The following is a 20,144-nucleotide window of genomic DNA, read 5'->3' on the forward strand; positions in this document are numbered from 1 at the left end:
ATTGTTGGCTTATCCATATTGTACCGAGAAGCCAGAACAGACATGCACATGTACAGCTTTCCTACTTCGAATAAAGTTTCATTTCCGGGCCATCTTTAGGGCCCAAGCAACAAGCCGTGTGAAGACCCTCTTGTAATTTGTAAAAAAAAATATTTTTGCCTATGCCATCTAATGTGGGTGGAGCATGACTTCAAATTGGCTTCCCTTTCAAAGGGATGAAAAAAAAAAAAAGCCAGTCAGAAGAACCCACAAGTTGTGTTACCCATTTAGATGCTCGCTAACTGTCAGCTATATGGAAGTGTCACAAGATCTGCTGAAGTCTAGCGAGATATGTGGTGGTTTACTGAGACATGTGGAGGTCTACAGATATATGCGGAGGTCTACCAAGATACGCAGAGGTCTTGAGAGATATGGTGAAGTCTACCGAAATATGTGGATGTGTCCTGGGACAACCTCCTCCAAGTTTTGTGAGACTTTGGTGGGGGGGTTCAGAAATATTGTCAAAATTTTACAATTTAAGGGAGATTAAAATTTTCCATGGTATTCTTCATTGACAAAATTGAGCAGGTGGCTACAGCATAGTTTTTTTTTTTTTTTTTTTTTAAACACGGATAACATGGGGACATGACACCTTGAAGATTACAGGGCATCATTAAGGCTTAAGAACTGTCTGGCCATTTTTCATTGCCTTTCCATATTTAACACTGCAGTAGAATGACCGTTAGACCCTCTTTGGTTACGGACCCTAAATACTTTTTTGTAAATTCGATCATATAACATTTAAAGGGTGCTCCCACTTTATAAAATTGTATTTTTTTACTGGTCATTATAGAGACAGTGTTGGAGTTAGGTCTTTTATTTGAGTCGTGGATTATCTTTTGATCTCTAGGTGACCCCAGACAACATGAACCCCCATTCGTGCTCAACGCACTCACACCGCATGAGCTCTCATCTTTATATAACACCGCATGACCTGCTGGACAGAAAGCGGATGCTGTGAGATTTTTCATCGACACTTTTAAGTGTCTATTCGGCTCATGTTAATGTTTCTAAACCATTAAAATCCTGAGTAGAAAGATCGCATTACAAGGACACTAAGGCTGCCAGTGGGAACACTCGGGATCAAAGCTTTGTGGGAAATTGCAGGAGAGAGCGAACGTAGCATACACATCGCAGAAATATGCCACTCAAATGCATGAATGGCCAACTGCCAAATATCATCCATCTGTTGTCCAAATTGTAGAACTGCTGTCATCAGAGAATTCATTTTGTAACGGTGTATATTGTTCGTCGGATGTGGCCAATAGCAGATTAAGTCACGATTATGTTTCCAATCCAATTCCGAGGCTATCACTTTCATTAGGACGTGAAAAAGGAACCACCATCCTTTACTACCGCTGTAAATATGGCTTTTTACCAACTACTTTTCAACACCATAGGGGTTTCAGCCTTTTATTGCCCAACAAAAAGGGTCGCCTTCACCCTCGAGGTTAGACAGAGTAAAGACAAAAGGCTGGGTAACGGACGGCTCAACAAAGACGACCAAGGGTTGAAAGTAAGTCGTTGAATTCTTATTCTCAGTCAATTATATTTAGGGAATAGTTTTAAATGAATGCTATGGAATATTAAACTGTAGAACGGGAAAGCATTGGGGTAAAATGTATTTTAAAGAATGGATAAAAGATTTTTTTTTATCATTACTTTATTACAAATAAGTGAGCAGGAGATTATCATCTTCCTCTGTGACTTTTTGAAGCCTTCATTTCTGATTTCCTGCTGGATTGTGGACATTCATGTAAGACATCCTTCATTAAATCTTCACCAGAGTTAAATTCACTTTTAAAATATCTAGTAGACCTGAATAAGCTTAAAGATGATTTGGTTTTGTTGTTGTTGTTATTTGAGACTGTACACAAATTAATACATGATCATAGCCTATATATATATATATATATATATATATATACTCCCTGTTATGGTCCCTAAATTTTTAATTTCAAATGCTACTTGCCAATAATAATGATGCAGAGAAATTCTTTTAAAAAAAAATTTAATACAATATTTGCACTTCAGTTACTGAAATAATTCCTCAACTAAGTCAAAGATAAAACACATCCATCATTGGCATCTGATTCAGATGCCTCCCGCACGCCTCCCCGGTGAGGTGTTCCGGGCACGTCCCACCGGGAGGAGACCCCGGGGACGACCCAGGACACGCTGGAGAGACTACGTTTCTCGGCTGGCCTGGGAACTCCTCAGGATCCCCCCGGAAGAGCTGGTTGAAGTGGCTGGGGAGAGGGAAGTCTGGGCGTCCCTGCTAAAGCTACTGTCCCCGCGACCTGACCTCAGATAAGCGGTAGAAAATGGATGGATGGATGGATGGCGACTGGACTCCTCTTGTTTGTTGAAGACCTTTCACCTTTAATCAAAAAGGCTTTTCAGGCAGGCTTTTTTTTTTTTTTTTTTGCTTTTCAGTTCTAAATTCAGAATTGAAGAAACCTTTTGGATTAAGGTGAACAATCTTCAACAAACAAGAAGAGTCCTGTCGCATCGATTCAGCGTTTGCTAATATGAACAAGTTTGGTTTGACTTTTGAGGTGTTTTTTTTTTCCCCCATTAAAACTTTGGTTGAACTCCAAATTGTAACACCATTGCGGCGTTTTGAGTTTCCACGTTAGTCATTTCCAGACACAGTCTCATGGCTCGGACCAATTTATCTTACTTTATATAAAAGGATGTCAATTGAAACAGCTTTTGTTTCTCTTGCTGATCTTCAATAACTGTGTGTCTGAAAAAGAAGTGAATATAAAATGGTGACATAAAATAAATGTGCACTGGCATAACTATTTAATGAAGACAAACATCCCCCAGCCTGTGTTTGGTTCCCTCCCCTGGAGCAGCCGCTTGACTCCAAGGGATCTTGGTGGTCCCAGTCCGCGGGTGTGTCCCATTCCACGTTTACAGTGTTCCGGCAAGTCCAGGCATCCTCACTCTGACAAGCTGATATCATAGTTTGATACCCAAAGATGATACAACCTCCAAAGGCCTGGTCTCACGCCCTTTTGTGGCCTATGATCTTGTTTTTAGCACCCCTGTGCAGACCCGTCGCCAGACCTCAGTCTTAAGGTGGGCACATACAATTCACTAGGGGGGGCACAAGCATCTTGGCGGGCGGGCGGGCGGGGTCGCCTACCCCACCCCCCACCCCAAACGGCAACGGATGTGTCCCTGTGTTTACAGAAGATTCATGTTTCGTCATTTGACAGGCATGCAAGTGTACATATTTGTGTACAATTCACATCAAGTATTTCTAAAATTAAATTTGAGGTTTTTGTAGCTTGCTGACTGTGTTTTGGGGTTCCTTTCTCATGGTTTTCACTCCCTGATTTATTTTCCGTTTTATCATCAGCTGTTCTGTAAATAAAATGATTGTTACAACGATATTATTCATTTTATGCACATATGATGATTTGTATTCCTTTGTTTCAGATAACACTGAAGCAATGAGTTTAAAACCCATGGACTCGCCAAAAGGTACAATTTTGTAGTGCGCTGTAGATTGTTTTAATGGAAACTTCCAAATGTTGTAAAAGCATACAGTGAAACCTGTAAAGTTGAACACAATCCAATAAGTGACGCTGGTTGTTCTAATTTTAGCATGTTTTTCCCCCCCATTCAGTTGCCATCAAAAAAAAAAAAAAATATCTCATTAAAAATTCCATCCTAATTCTTTGAAGAGCATCTCAGCTTCTACAACCCCAATTCCAATTAAGTTGGGACGTTGTGTTAAACATAAATAAAAACAGAATACAATGATTTAATTGAATACACTACAATGATAATATATTTAATGTTCAAACTGATAAACTTTATTGTTTTTAGCAAATAATCATTAGCTTAGAATTTGATGGCTGCAACACGTTCCAAAAAAGCTGGGACAGGCAGGTGGCAAAAAAGACTGAGAAAGTTGAGGAATGCTCATCAAACATCCCACAGGTGAACGGGCTAATTGGAAACAGGTGGGTGCCATTATTGGGTATAAAAGGAGCTTCCCTGAATTGCTCAGTCATTCACAAGCAAAGATGGGGCGAGGTTCACCTCTTTGTGAACAAGTGCGTGAGAAAATAGTCCAACAGTTTAAGGACAATGTTCCTCACCGTACAATTGCAAGGAATTTAGGGATTTCATCATCTACGGTCCATAATATCATCAAAAGGTTCAGAGAATCTGGAGAAATCACTGCATGTAAGCGGCAAGGCCGAAAACCAACATTGAATGCCCGTGACCTTCGATCCCTCAGGCGGCACTGCATCAAAAACCGACATCAATTTGTAAAGGATATCACCACATGGGCTCAGGAACACTTCAGAAAACCAATTTCAGTAAATACAGTTCGGCGCTACAACCGTAAGTGCAACTTGAAACTCTACTATGCAAAGCAAAAGCCATTCATCAACAACACCCAGAAACGCCGTCGGCTTCTCTGGCCCCGAGCTCATCTAAGATGGAGTGATGCAAAGTGGAAAAGTGTTCTGTGGTCCGACAAGTCCACATTTCTAATTGTTTTTGGAAATTGTGGACGTCGTGTCCTGCGGGCCAAAGAGGAAAAGAACCATCCGGACTGTTATGGACGTAAAGTTCAAAACCCGGCATCTGGGATGGTACGGGGCTGTGTTAGTGCCAATGGCATGGGTAACTTACACATCTGTGAAGGCATCATTAATGCTGAACGGTACATACAGGTTTTGGAGAAACATATGCTGCCATCCAAGCAACTTCTTTTTCACGGACGCCCCTGCTTATTTCAGCAAGAAAATGCCAAACCACATTCTGCACGTTACAAAAGCGTGGCTTTGTAGTAAAAGAGTGCGGGTACTAGACTGGCCTGCCTGCAGTCCAGACCTGTCTCCCATTGAAAATGTATGGCGCATTATGAAGTGTAAAATACGACAATGGAGACCCCGGACTGTAGAACAGCTGAAGCTTTACATTAAGCAAGAATGGGAAATAATTCCGCCTACAAAGCTTCAACAATTAGTGTCCTCCGTTCCCAAACGTTTATTGAATGTTATTAAAAGAAAAGGTGATGTAATACAGTGGTAAACATGACCCTGTCCCAGCTGTTTTGGAATGTGTTGAACATGAAATATCTTGTCTTTGTAGTGTATTCAATTAAATATAGGTTGAACATGATTTGCAAATCATTGTATTCTGTTTTTATTTATGTTTAACACAACGTCCCAACTTCATTGGAATTGGGGTTGTACTATGTTGTCCTGTGTCTTATCCTAATGGAAGAAAATAGGGTTAATTTCACTGACAAGTCAACCTGAAGACAAACGCCTATGACTCCCGATGCCCGCATTAGTGGCTCATCATGACGTGGACATCAGCTTGATACAGCCAACCAATTCTCACGGCTCCTTGAGCCTGCTGCAAATCCAAATGAAAAGAATAGTGTTTGGTATGCAGAACGAAACGAGCTGCCGCCGTCCTGGCAGACTTTGGATTAGTGCGAATCAGCGCTCGAGGAACACGCTTACCGCAAGTCCTGCCTGCATTCGAATGATATAAGTGCACAGCAGCAGCACCCCCTGGAGAGATGACGCATTGGTTTTAATGACTATTCAGCACGTATGCCCTCTGACAGGAGGCGAGTCGCTGCCGAAAAATGTGATGATGAACGTGTAATCTCGCAGAAACTCTTAATGGTAATGGTAAAATAATAAGACAGCCTTGGGATGCATGCGCTAATGTGTGACTTCAGAGAGAGCAGGAGGCTCCGGTTTCACTTTGAAGTTCACTTTGGAGCTGCTTCGTCACATTGTCAAAGCAAATCTGCTCATTTTCCGCCGCTGAATGGAGGAAACCTTTTTCTCCCGTCACTCCGCATTGTCCACAAAGACACCCGGTGATAATATCATTATTAGCATTATCACCTGCGTTCTCCGGGTGACAACTGAATGTGGCGACGTCGTGAAAGTAGAACAGACAGTATAAGGCCGTGTTCACACTTGTAGTACTTGGACCGACATAAAAAGAATCATATATTTGGGTCAAGTCCGCTTAGGTTCAGCAAGTCATAAGTAATTCTCAAGTCTTACCTTCAAGTTTCAAGGAAGTCCCAAGTTACAATAGTCAAGCTAGTCGAGTAAGGTCATTACTTGGGTTGAGTAAGTCATAGGACAAGACATACAATCTTATTCGGCTGCACATATTTACACGTAATAATCAGCATTAGCATGACAAGTCAACACGGTCTGTACTTGTGTGTTTGTTAGCTGTACTGACACGTTCAAATCAATTTATTTTAATCATCCCAAACCAGTCTCTGTATTCTCTATTAGTTTATTGTCATCCTAATTAAACACATAACCAGCCAAGCATAGTTAATGAGTGGTTTGTTGGATTAGGGTTACCTTACCCTAAGCCTAAAAAGCCTAACCTTCACTTATCCCTAACCATGAACTAACCCTAACTGTGAATTAAACATAGCTTATCTGAAATTGGATGTAGCTTTTGTGACTCTTCTCTTTGAGTTCATTTCTCAAGTCATCCAAAACACATTCCTTGAATACGAATCTAATAATGTTCAACGCATCCTCCATGACACTTCATGATGCGGCTTCTGCACGCCGCATGATATCATACTGGTTGGTTGCCAGGTTTGAATAAAAAAAAAAACTCGAAATTGAAAAATGCAGATTTTGATCTGTAAACAGGAAAGACTAAGTCAAATGGACTATTTAAATTTTTCAACCGATAGCAATAAAAACACGTGTAAAAAGTAGTAGCTCGATTGGACTACATCTGTGATTATATTGTTTGCTAAAACTCCTAGCCGCACATATAGACACATTCGCACTCACATTCACACCATCACTGAGTGGGAACTGAACCCAGGCTGCCCGCACCAAAGTCAGGCGACTGTACCACTACAGTCCAGGGGTGTCAAACTCATTTTTGTCACGGGCCACATTGTAGTTATGGCTACCCTTGGAGGGCCGTTATGACTGAACCCATCAAATATACACAACAAATTGATGGAAAACTAGTTTTAAAATCAGAAGCCAATAAAAAATGTTCAACTATTATTACATTTATTTCAAAAAGGTGATTGGTAACATAAAATGCTTGCAATATCTCAACATTATACAAGACACTAATTTTGGTAGTTTCACAAGAAACACGAAGTCGACACACTTTCGAGGGCCACATAAAATGATGTTGCCAGCCGGATCTGGCCCCCTGGGCCACCAGTTTGACACCTGTGCACTACACCATCAGTGACTCCAAAAATATTTTTCTGTTTGTTTGTTTTTGTCGCGAGCGGCACGGTGGACGACTGGTTAGAGCGTCTGCCTCACAGTTCTGAGGACCGGGTTTCAATCCCCGGCCCCGCCTGTGTGGAGTTTGAATGTTCTCCCCGTGCCTGCGTGGGTTTTCTCCGGGCACTCGGGTTTCCTCCCACATCCCAAAAACATGCATGGTAGGTTAATTGCCCGTAGGTGTGAATGTGAGTGCGAATGGTTGTTCGTTTGTTTGTATGTGCCCTGCGATTGGCTGGCAACCCGTTCAGGATGTACCCCGCCTCCTGCCTGATGATAGCTGGGATAGGCTTTTTGACGCACAAAAGCTTGACGTATGTTGTTAGCGCTACACGTAAGAATTCAGCTCGGTGGGTATCGAAAGAAGCAACTCCTCAAGTGTGCTTTGGTTTTCCTTGTCTTATTTATTGCTAACGCCACAGATTTAAAAAAAAAAATAAAATGAAATGTAAATAGGATGATTACCATAAAGCAGTAACATAACAACATAAGTGGTGCACATGTACAGTACCTGTCGGCTCAGTACAATAGGGCTAAGTAGTAATAATAAGAAACTCATGAATGTATGTAAATATAATGTTACCTGAACATTGCCTGGACAGTTAATAATGGTTTTATGATGAGAGATGACCCCGCAATGGATTAATTCACTTTACATTATTTCCTAAGGGAAAATAAGTTTATAAACAGGCTCTGAAGTTACATAAACACGCCTCTAACAAGCACTCGCAACTGAAATTAAATGGAATTTTTCACGCTTTTCTTTCCTCATTCAGATAGCTAACGCTTGTATTATATGACTTTGTTTTATGAATCAAACATCATTTTACATTCACCATTCAGATGCCGAACGCCTGTATTATATCGCTCTGCTTTATCAATGAAACATCATTTAGGCTGACTAAGCCATTGTAAAAGTTCAGGTCACAGCGGTGAAGCAGCAATGCGTCACCATGAAGTATGATGCCTTCACACATACTGTAGCAACAGATGGTGTTTACTTCGACACCTGCTGGATAAAGCTGCTGTTGAGTCATCTTTAGCAAACTCCTAGATTAGTCACATGACTCAAATCGGTCTCGTAGCTCTATTTAACTTCAACACTTCTTAATCGTTTGGTTTGGTGCCTACTGAGAGCGGTCACTTTGTGTTCACTGGTATCTAAAAATACTATCAAATGCACTGGCTCTTAAATGTTATGAAAGTGCAAAGTATAATTGAATCATGAAAACAAACGCACCAGGGGCGTCATGTACAAAAGGTGCGTACGCACAAAAACGTGGCGTCCGTTCTTTTTCACGGCAAAGTTCAGATGTATCAAGAGTGACATGACCGTGGAACTGTGGGGTGCCTCAACGCCAACTGCATGGCTGGCGTACGCACGTCTCTGCAGCTTTTGGTGCTTTGGCGACACTTCGAGGTGATGCTGGGAAACTGTTCTCAGAAATCTGCACACCAGAGACACATGAATAATTAGCACTGATGAACAATTCAAGCCCGGCAACATTTGATTTCAACAATGCAATTGAGGCAAGGATTGAGAATTCATTTGTTAACCAGTCGATTTAATGAACCACTGATATTTGTGAGGACACCTATTAATTGATCGAGGCCTATTGCCCTTCGTGACTCCAGCACATGCACTGAGAAAAAAAAAAAAAAAAAAAAAAAAAAAAGTCCTTTGAATCTACTTCATTTGAACATGTACATCGTTTGCACATGATTAAAATGTGTTTTAATTGAAATAATTTACCCCTCTTCTAAAAAAAAAAATAAATAAAAAAATCGTGATTTTTTTTTTTTGTCAGTGTGCATGTCCTCTCCTGAGTATTAAAATAATAAATTGAGTCATCAAAAAGTAAGTCAAAGTTTTTGATATCCTCTTTGATATGCTGATGTGCTTCTATTTGAATTCAAAAGATTGATTCCAAATACCAAACATACATCCAACCTTTACGCATGAACCTTTATCTCACAGGGCTGAGTGTAGGTTACTGTATGAACACATTTGTTATGAGTTGTTGTAAAAAATACATGGTATGAACCTTGTGGGGTGATCATAGTCACATGTCCTCCCATCACCCTTGAGAGAGCAGGGTCACCCACGATCGGGAGGCCCTCCGCGCCGGTTCTTCTGCCTTTTTTTGGCCACACTCTGGCGGTGGGCACCTGTCCTCCGCTTCACACCCACCTTAATGTCTGACCACTTCTTTATGAGTTCAGCGTGTGCGCGCTATTCTGTCTCCACAGCATTGACAGCCGCACACGCGCCGTCCCATTCGCTCCTCTTTCGCGTGTTGTTAACGCCGTCGGACATCGTGCCAAAGAGGATTTTCTTGCATGCCTCCGCTTCATTGAGCCACTTCACATTCAGAAACAATATTTTTCTTCATTAACTTGCTCATTTTCCTTTTTTTCCTGATCATGCAGAGATTGGCATCTCAGGTGCAGGGTTCATTTAAATATGATTTGCATATTCAAATGTGGACGTGGAGGAGTCGGCTACTCCAACGTGTGCGCTCATTTCCACGTTGATTGGAATGTACGAAGGAAATGTGCTTGGATTCATGAGTACGATTCATACATCTGAATATTTTTGTGCGTACGACGTTTTCTGGATTTGAGCGTACGCCATGTTTTAGGAATCCACGCAAGTCTTTGCACATGAGGCCCCAGGTTACTTACACAGCTCATGCATTCATTCATTCGTTTCACTGAATCATACATTGCACATTTGTTGCAATTTACATTGCACATTTGTTGCAATTTGGACCAAGGGCCCTGTCATACTGTGGCGGTTCATAAGATCAGAAGGGAGAAGGCGCCATCTTGTGTAATTCCGATAGAACTGGAATCACTGGCTGTAAATGGCTGGATGTTTACAATATACCATTGGACGGTGTATTTGGTTAAATTGAGCTAATGGTTTCATGCTTTATAGACTCTAATTTATTTGTTTGATTGAACTACTCTAACAATTAATACCATGCAGGGTTTTCGTAAACCAACCATCATCTACCTACATTCAACTGCTTAATAATCTTCTTTGCTTGTTAGTGGCCATCACCAGGAGGTCCAGGGTTCACGGTGTCATGATTACTCAGGTCGTCCAGCAAGTTCCGGCAGGAAAATCGACACCCGACTTCACGCGAAAGCCGACGGCCGTGACTGTCCATGACGGTAAGGAACAAAATGAAACACTCTCACACTTTCTAAAAGTACACCCAATTCTGCTGTTTTTTTTTTTTTTATAAATGTATTCCTAAGGGAGAAGAGCTTTTTTCAAAGCAATCATCAGTGGTGAGCCGACACCGAGTGTCACGTGGGGGACGAAACAAGGGGGACGTCAATGACGCAGAGAAGTACAAGATTAGATATGATGAAAAAACCAAAGAACACATCCTGGAGGTGACAAATAAAAGCAGACGCCGCAACCCACACAAAATATGTCTTTGTATTTAAAAGGCACATAATTACAATCATGTACAATAGTACCTAATGACCGACACTAATAACGCACTCTGTATGCAGATACCAAAAGCAACAGCTGACCTTGCCGACACGTACAAATGCTTTGCCGCGAATGAATATGGAACGGCTGTTTGCTCCACCACCCTCAATATTATCAAAGGTGAGACACAGACTTGATCTGCAGTATTGACAATTCAGCAATTGTCAAAAGAGCTGAGTGTATTCAAGTTAGGAGACAAAGGTCTATAAGGATTTAAGATTTACATGACCATAAATATGCGCAAGGTGGCTTTGGGTTGGTACTTTTTACACACCAGAGTTTTTTTTGGGGTGTTTTTTTTTCCAGCAAACGAGCAAGCGCCACAGGATTTCAGAGCGATGCTCAAGAAAACGTAAGTTTGAAACAAAGATTCATCGCAAACAATTGGCCATAACCTACAGTCCGTTAAGCCATTTCTTTTTGTTCAGCGTTGTCGTCACCAGGAAAAAACAACTGCCGCCAAAGAAAGAGGGAGAGCTTGATCCTAAACTCTGGGAACTGCTCCTCAGTGCACCAAAGAAAGACTATCAAAGAATCTGCTTGGACTTTGGGGTTACAGACTTTCGCTGGCTGCTGAAAAGACTGAATCAGATGAAAAAGGAAAGGGCAGATGAACAGGCAAAGGTACTGTATTCTTACAACACCTGTCAATGTCTACTGTCACCCAAGTGAAAACATGTTCTTTCTCAAGGTTGTTGAAAATCTCGGAAATGTGAAACAAATTGAAGTGAAACCGAATGGAAAGGCAGAATTCAGCCTCGACATGGCCTTGCTGGATCCGAACGGCCCTATTTATCTGTACAAGGTGACTTATGATTGTAGCCAATTTCACATGAAACAGTATTGACTGCTTTTTAATATGACCTCTTTGCTCGATAAGGACGGTACCATAGTTCCATATGGTAACAACGGGAACTCAAAGCATAGCCTGCAGAAAAGTGGAAACGAGTATTGTTTCACCATCAAAGATCCCCAGCCAGAAGATGCCGGTTTGTATCAGGTCGATGTTGGAGAGACAAACGTTCTTACTACTGACTTCCAAGGTATGCGATTCCCATTGGACAGATTTACCGATAAAGAAAAGCTATCAGTGCAACATTTGCGTGCTTCCTTTCCTACAGTTCCTGCAGTGGAGTTTGTAGACAAGATGAATAACGCGAAGGCCTCGGAAAACAAAGACGCCACTTTTCATTGCGTCCTGTCGACACCCCTCAACAAAATAACGTGGTCGACGCCAGACTCGTCGCTTGAACATGGCGACAAATACGAGATGAGCGTCTCACAAGACAGACTGATACATACACTAACAATTAAACGCTGTGACGAGGCTGACAATGGAACATATTATGCTATTGCTGGCACTGCATCATGCAGTGCATCTCTCGTGGTGGAAGGTGAGCTATTAACTCGACAGAAATTAGGGATACCGCAGTAACGCATTAACACACACATTTACAATACATTATTTCAACTCGTGTGTCATAATTAAATGTATAATGACGAGTCCGTGCAGCTGTGTCGTCGGTCGGTACACCGCTCATCTACAAACAACACTAAATGCAACCGGTGGGCCACAAGTTTGCTTGTCATAAAATAATTCACACTTGTTAGACTTCCATTTGAAGTTGTTTAAAAGCTTCACTTTTGCTAAACTGTGTCTATTTGAACTTTTGGTTTTTGGAACTACTTCCCACAGTTTCCGTACTGTGAGTGTATGGAGGCCTGGGAAGCGGTATAATAAAGTAACACGAGAGTCTACAGCAAGATACTCGTTGGACAGTGATTACCTACAAATGTATAAAAAAAAAAATGTAACATTTCACAGAACGAAGTCGGCTCTGTTAACACAAAAAGGCCCATCTTTTTTAGCCAATAAACATCAGCTGAAAACTATGTGATTAGTCCCGATTGCATGATCAGATTGGGATAACGCTAATAGAAATATTGTTGATGTCTAATGAAAACTTTACATCTCCATTTTGTTATGACACATCTGTTTCAATTTGTATTTAGCCAATCCGAATGCCTATAAGGGTCTTCAGGATCGGGATGGCCTCGGTAAATTGGATTTGGAGCAGAAACTACAAACGGAGCCAGCAGACACAGAGGAAAATGATGGACAAAATAAGTCTCACGGGAAGATGGTCACAGGAGAAGGTGATGATTGTAGCAGAAAGACTGATAAAACCAAGGGTGATGGCTCTGATGACGACTGCGGCTGGAAAACTGACGGGGGCCGTGGCGAGGGAAAAGGCGAGAACAATAACAACCTCCTAGGAAGCGGAGAATTTGGTGTAGGCAGAAGGCCATTACGAACAGGACTAGTCGTCTCCAGCACAGCAAAAGGTATTGAAATATTTTATTTGACAATCCATGACTGAAGTCTGGTGGTTTGTAGAAGATTGCGATTACCATTTTCTTTCCATAATTCGAATGTAATTTCTCTTGGTTGTTACTTTTCAGATCAAGGTGTTCAGTTTGTCAATGGGCTGTCAGATACCACCGCTATTGCTGGTGGATGGGCACAGCTATATTGTAAATTAAGCACTGAGAACTCTGAGGGAAGGTGGTACAAAAATGGAAAACCGGTGAGTAATATCTAATACCCAGGAAAATCACATTCAATTATTCAATACATTTTCTGAAAGGGACTTCATTAACAATGCTAACCGCTGCTTGTAAGGATTGAGAATAATGAGTTTTCATCTGACCAGCTCACCAATGAGGACGGGGTCAGGATTATTAAAGATGGAGCCTCTCACAAATTGATAATTGACTGCTGTAAAAAAGATGACGTAGGTGTGTATCGGTTTGAGTCAGATGGATGTAAATCGGAAGCTGCACTGAATATTCAAGGTTAGAATTGAAAGTACCCTGAACTGAATCCTTTTGGGGGGGGCGTAAAGGTCTTGGTTATGGATTTTTTTTTTTTTTTTTTTTTTTAAACATCTTTCCCCCTCAACCCAAAGATCCACCAATGATTGACACCAGTGCACTTGGAAAATTCATAAAGCCAGTGATTGTAAAAGAGGGCGAAACTGCTGAATGGAAGCTTCAATTCTCAGGTGGACAACCAATGAACGTTCAGTGGAAAAAGGACAACGATGAGCTTTTGCCTGCCCTAAATGTGAAGATTGAAAAATCAGCCACTGAGAGCAAACTACGCCTTGCAAAATGCCAAAGGAAAGACAGTGGCGAGGTTAAAATAAAAATAAAGAATGAATTTGGTACAAGAGAAGCAATTTCCCAACTTATAGTTCTGGGTGAGTCCAAAGGACCTACTGTATGGTGCTGTCATGTTAGGTGGTGGTAGCAAAATAATGATTCCATCCACAGACAAGCCCACACCACCACAAGGACCCGTGGACATTATGGAGAGTTCTGTGACATCTGTTGAGTTCAAATGGAAACCGCCAAAGGATGACGGAGGATGCCCAGTCACAAACTACATCATAGAACGCCAGCAAGTGGGACGTAACAAATGGTTCAATCTCGGTGAGATCAGTGGCAGCAGTACAGTTTATAAAGACTCTGATGTGGACCCTGGAAGGAGATACTGCTATCGGATCAGAGCCAGAAACTCAGAGGGTGTTAGTGACTACTCGCAAACAGAAGACATACCAGCCGGAGAGCTACGTAAGTCTTTAATATGCGCCTTGCCTACTGTTTCTGGCCAGTTAAAACTCAAGAAAGCTTTTGTTACAGGTTATCCGGGAGCCCCTCTGGCACCAAAAGTGGTCTGTGTTTGTAAAGAGTGCATTGGTCTGGCGTGGTGTGCTCCATGCAACGCTGGAGGGACCAAAATAGTGGGCTATAACTTGGAAAAAAGGAAGAAAGGCACTAATTACTGGAGCCTTGTCAACCAAGGAGGATCAATAAAGGGTATGGCAATCATTTAACGGGCTGCAACAGGCCAATAATAAACACATTTTCCCTAGACTCCAAGTATGAGGTGAAAGATGTCTTTGAGGGGGCAGAATATGAATTCAGGGTGTCAGCAATCAACCTATCCGGTCCCGGGGATCCAAGCATTCCATGCGACACCGTAATTGCAAGAGATCCCATGAGTATGCATGCGGCATCTTACTCTCATGTCCGATCTCATGATAGAATCCTACTACTGAACTTTTCATGTTGTTTAAAGTCTACTTACCTTACATTACTGTCATTGAAGAACCGCCCGGCAAAGTCACGGACCTCAGAGTGACATTCGGCACCTACACAACCTTGTCGCTGGCTTGGACTAAACCCAAGGAAGTGAAAGGGTCGCAGGATGAAGCCCATGGATATTTTGTGGAGATCAGACCCATAGCGAGTCCGGAATGGAACCGATGCAACGACAACCCGATTACTCCCACCACCTATACCGTGCGTGGTCTAAAGGCCATGGCTGCTTACTGGGTGAGAGTAGTTGCTACCAATTATGGAGGTGATGGAGAACCTCGAGGCTTTGACAATCACATCACTGCCATGCCCCCTCCTGGTAAGAAGACAGTGAATTGATGACATTGGCCTTCTATGAATGTCAGATGACAGTCAAGAGAGAGTCATATGTACTGTCAGAAATGATTCATTCAGGTTTTCCTGACTTTTACACTAGGTTTTAGAGTTCTGAAATATTTATCAGCGGCTGAGGCCTGTTTGTGAATTTATAACAATATTGATTCAGGAGGCTAACAAATTGCAGCACCTTGGCTACCATTTTGACAGCATGACACTCACGTAGTAAAGACAAGATTCATTTTGTTCCAGCCGTGTGTTATGTTCACAAACCGATAAGACTGCCCATGTGGTTTTGTATTTCAATTGCTAGACTCAAAGCAAGTGGTTGGGCTGCTTTGTGGCTGACTCAGTTCCAGCACAGTGGGATAGAAATGAGGTCCAAAGAATTATGCAGGTTGGGGGGAAAAAAGTGGCATACCTGCTGCATTTAAGATTACCCAAAAAAATGACATTAACCCAACGAAAAAACACATCTTTCAAAAAAACCATTATATTTGAGAAGGTGAAGAACAAGGATATCATTTCAACCGATATGACACAGTGGTTTTATTTTTACCCCTAAAGTACACCCAAAGTTCAAAGATCGCAACATGAACAGCTTCGTGGTCGTGAGATCGGGAAACACCATTCGCCTCAACATCCCCTTTGAGGTATTGTAAAAGAACCCATAGTCATGGTGGATTTTTAAGCTTACGTTGATTTGAATAAGTAGGTTTGTCGAACAGGCGTCACCCTTTCCGGAGGTCTCCTGGTTGAAAGACGGTACTTCAGTGCCCAAGCATGTAATAGTCACCAACTCTGATAAAGCTTCTCAACTGTTGATCCCTACATCTGAGCGCTCCGACTCTGGAGTCTACACCACCATGGTCAAGAATCTCGTTGGCCAAGAGAGCTTCATTGTTGAAATTAGAGTAACAGGTAAATGTCAGCATTACTGACAAACAAATAAACAGTAATCACAAATCTGTTTTTCTTTACTACATAATCGAAATTGTAGATGATCCCAGGCCTCCAGGTCCTGTGGAGCTGGATCAGAACGTTCCAGGAACAGTCACTTTGTCCTGGGCACCCTCTCCAGACGAGACGAAGGACGACAGGCTGCACTATGTCATATCAAAGCGGGATTCCTTCAAGCACACTTGGAGAACGGTGGCAGAAAATCTCTTTAACAACAAGTTTACCGTTGTGGACCTTGTACCCGGGCGGCAATATCACTTCAGGGTTTTTGCTAAAAACGACATAGGCCTTTCAGTGCCGTCTGTGTCGCCGGCATTTGAAACCAAGAAGGAAAGAGGTAAGCGCCGCTGATAATACGCAATAGTAATTCAGTTCAAATACTGCAAAATATAATCAACATAGCTTACCTTTTAATAGCTGACGCATATAAAATAACAATTCCTCATCGCAGGTCATTGGTCTGGATTGTTTTCTTTTTGGGGGGGTCTTACCCCAGCAAATAAGGTTTTAAATTAAGCCATATCTAAAAAAAAAAATAAGGCTTTTAGGATTTATTTGACCTCCAAACACAGTGGAACCCCTACGGTCATACACAATCTCTTCTGGGAAGCCGGTGGGCCGCCAATTTGATTGGTTTTTGAAAAAACTTTTTGACCTTTAAGTGTACACGCAATTCTCAGTTTACAGCGTGAAATTGACTAGTCTGCGCAAAAGATATAAGAATATGTCACCACACAGCACATGAAGGCAAGATAAGGTGTAACGGTATGACAAAAATCATGGATTGGTACTTATCTCGGTTTTAAAGTCACATTTCAGTACAATAAGGTCAGTGTTGTACTGATATTTCCTTTTACGTCACAGATGTATTGTCACGAAGTCCACTAGCCAACTGAGCTACAATGTATTTGTTCATAGTGTAGACATGTGGCTAGAGCGTGAGGCAATTACACTTCCGCTCCCTTACCTAATATTCTCTTTACTGCTCGGAAAATGAACCGTTAAACCCCTATTACACCACAGTGGCGCACAAAGCTCTGGTGCTGCCCGGAGCACGGAGATGTATTTTATGCCCTCCGAAAACTAATCGTTGCAGGGGAGGCGGGGATGATTGATGCCCATCCAGACCCATTAGGATGCCCCACCCAAAGTAGATGCCCAGGGGCCACCGCATGAACGTTTTTCAACACGAGGTGTGTACCGTTGTGGTAAACGCCCAGCTTGCGCGTCACGTCGTTCCCGCTTTGCCGCACGTACACAACAAATGGGTTCGTCGACGGCGTTGCTAAGCGCAGAGTGAAAAGGCCTTTATAGATTTCACGGGACTTTCAAACTCAATGTGTGAACATTTTTGATGACTTTTGCGTTACAGAAAGGTTCTTGCCGAAAGTACCACCGACAAAATCTGTGGACTTTTCGTCAGCGCCGTCATTCATCACCCCATTGAGGCGCCACGTGCCTCCAGAAGGCTACGAGTGTCAGATGAGCTGCGCGGTCAAGGGCGCCCCAGCGCCCCGCGTGGCCTGGCACCACGACAATGTGGACCTGAGCGTCAACAGCAACTACTACATCACCAATGTGTGTGGCGTCTGCTCACTGCTTATCCTGAGGGTGGGTGCCAAAGACGGCGGCGAATACAAAGTTGTGGTCGAGAACCGTCTGGGATCGGCCGAGTGCTCCATGATGCTAAACGTCAGAGGTAAATACCGCGTTCCATAGCAATATCGCACTGCGCTTACTGCAACTCCACTATCATAGTGCTGAGTTTTTGGTGGAATGTATCTACTTTGTCTGTGGCAAAGATCTCCTCTATATCGCGAAATTCATAGCAATCGTTTTGAGTTATTTTTTTCTTACAGCTTTTTACGTCAATAAAAATACAGTGGTACATTGGCTGACAAACATTTACAGTTGCAAAGCGGCGCTTGGTCGATTTCGTTGCTTTGTGTTGCTGGAGTTAAAAGAGAGCTACAGATTCACCGCCATTCCAGTGGAGTGAGAAAACAAATATGGAGCAATTCAGGCACTGTTATGCCCTTGCATTTGGTGTGGAACGTAATTAAAACCCGTCCACAGCCTTGTTTTCGTTCTAATATACTATATGAACCATGTATTTGTTTACAGAGCGAAGGACATGAACGACGGAAGCTACAACAGAACAGCAGCACCAATGTTTTTTTGTCTTCATTCGCAGCTTTGACAATGACCCACTATTTTCTAGCTGTGGATAAACCATTAAAGTGTCATTTCAGAAAGTTTTACTCAGCATTTTTAGGGAATCTCTCGTTAGCAATACATGGGGTCTTTGGTTTACGGCAGAGTTCCGACAATGTAACCCAAATTTGTACAGAAGGCATTGCAGTCCATCATGAACCTTCACTAACACGGTAGTAAAATCCTAAATACAGTAGATTTGTGCAAGGCCCACCACACAGTGAGCAACGTGACCGAATGGAACTAAACTATTGCGCGGTGTGCAGGGTTGTGCAACTGGTTTTCATGAGTGGCCAACCAGCGGCAAATTGGAGTTTTTCTCCAATTTGAAATTTAAATAGCAGAAGAAAGGCATCACAAGACAGCTCATTGAAAGCCTTTGCACACAAATGTACAGCAGCGTATGTGTGTGAAACTTGGCTTGATTACACTTCATAAAACCAGTTACATTCTCTTCTGTTATGTTTTTATGACTATATTTTACAACATACTGCTACTTTCCTTTCTTAAAAACAACAAAAAAAGTGCTTTTTGGAGGACTGGAATGGATCAATTGTAATTCCATTCATTTTAATGGGGACATGTTTTGAGATAAGAGTATGGTCACGGAATAAATTATACTCCTAATAATAATAATAAGAAGAAGAAGAAGAAGAAGAAGAAGAAGAAGAATACTTCACTGTATTTCTAATTTCATATGTACCTGTGGAAGCTGAGATCGGTTCCGGCAGGTCTACGACCCAAGTCAGGATAAGTGGTACAGAAAATGGATGGGCGGATGTACCTGTGGATAAAATAGAAAACTGTAGAGAGTCTTCGTCATCAAAATGCACAAGTATATTCAATGACTGGAACAAAGAGCCTCTGAAATTTTGTTCCTTTCATTTCTTGTGTGTCCTCTTTGTAATGTTATAATATAGTGACAGCAGGCAGGGCAAACCGCTTCTTGACAAGGACGGCATGTTGCTTACGGTTCAATTAAAACAAATCAAAAAAGACGCCTCAAAACATTGGGGGCTGTAGTTTTTTCACATCAGCAAGTTTATTATGTATGCGAGGGTGAATCGCCTCGTGCGCAGCAAGGAGTTAGCAATTGTATTTTTTGCTTTACCATTGCTCGGTATGTGTCGGGCCTTACGCCCACGTGCAAACTTGCTTGTTGCGCAAATTTTGTAACTTCCAAACGTCAATTGGGCGGTGAATTTACCTTTAAGAAAATGTTTGGTTGTTTTTTCCCACCAAAGAAACACAGTGGGTCTCTTCTCCTTACATGGCGAATTAAAAATCGTCAACAACTCCGTCAACAGTTTAGTCGTGACGTTTGCATTACTCCGGCAATGCTAATTTCCGAAGGTCCTGTTGGTGGTGGCAACGTACCGTCTAACAGCTACGTAAAATAGTTATACATTCATTGTCTTAACGTTTGGGTGTTTTACAAGACATATTTTTAAAACGTTTACTGTTATCATCAAGTAATAAGTTATACATATGAATATATACAGTTGACTTCGGTTTCTAGCGTAGCATGTTTGAATGCAGCTTCCCGGAAATTGGCATTCACCTTCCGACGTGAATTGTTTTCAAAATAAAAATGTGTTTGGGACCTTCGATTGAGTTGTGTGCTCCTCTGA

General features: G+C 42.0%; 1 protein-coding gene across 1 annotated transcript; it reads left to right on the forward strand.

The window, feature by feature from the left end:
- The first annotated feature begins 1,443 nt into the window (after positions 1-1,443).
- On the forward strand, positions 1,444-20,121 carry LOC133483643 (immunoglobulin-like and fibronectin type III domain-containing protein 1). The gene is given in 24 exon segments (XM_061785124.1): positions 1,444-1,555; positions 3,490-3,534; positions 10,386-10,508; positions 10,596-10,654; positions 10,656-10,736; positions 10,860-10,959; positions 11,146-11,191; positions 11,268-11,463; positions 11,531-11,644; positions 11,720-11,882; positions 11,961-12,233; positions 12,853-13,185; positions 13,303-13,427; positions 13,554-13,695; positions 13,809-14,102; positions 14,176-14,475; positions 14,545-14,721; positions 14,778-14,906; positions 15,014-15,322; positions 15,907-15,992; positions 16,068-16,260; positions 16,340-16,636; positions 17,672-17,998; positions 18,424-20,121. Coding segments are annotated over 23 exon segments (3,912 nt in total). The 5' UTR covers positions 1,444-1,555; positions 3,490-3,503; the 3' UTR covers positions 18,438-20,121.
- Positions 20,122-20,144: the final 23 nt, after the last annotated feature.

Source organism: Phyllopteryx taeniolatus, chromosome 9, assembly GCF_024500385.1.
Source record: "Phyllopteryx taeniolatus isolate TA_2022b chromosome 9, UOR_Ptae_1.2, whole genome shotgun sequence".
Taxonomy (NCBI): Eukaryota; Metazoa; Chordata; class Actinopteri; order Syngnathiformes; family Syngnathidae; genus Phyllopteryx; species Phyllopteryx taeniolatus.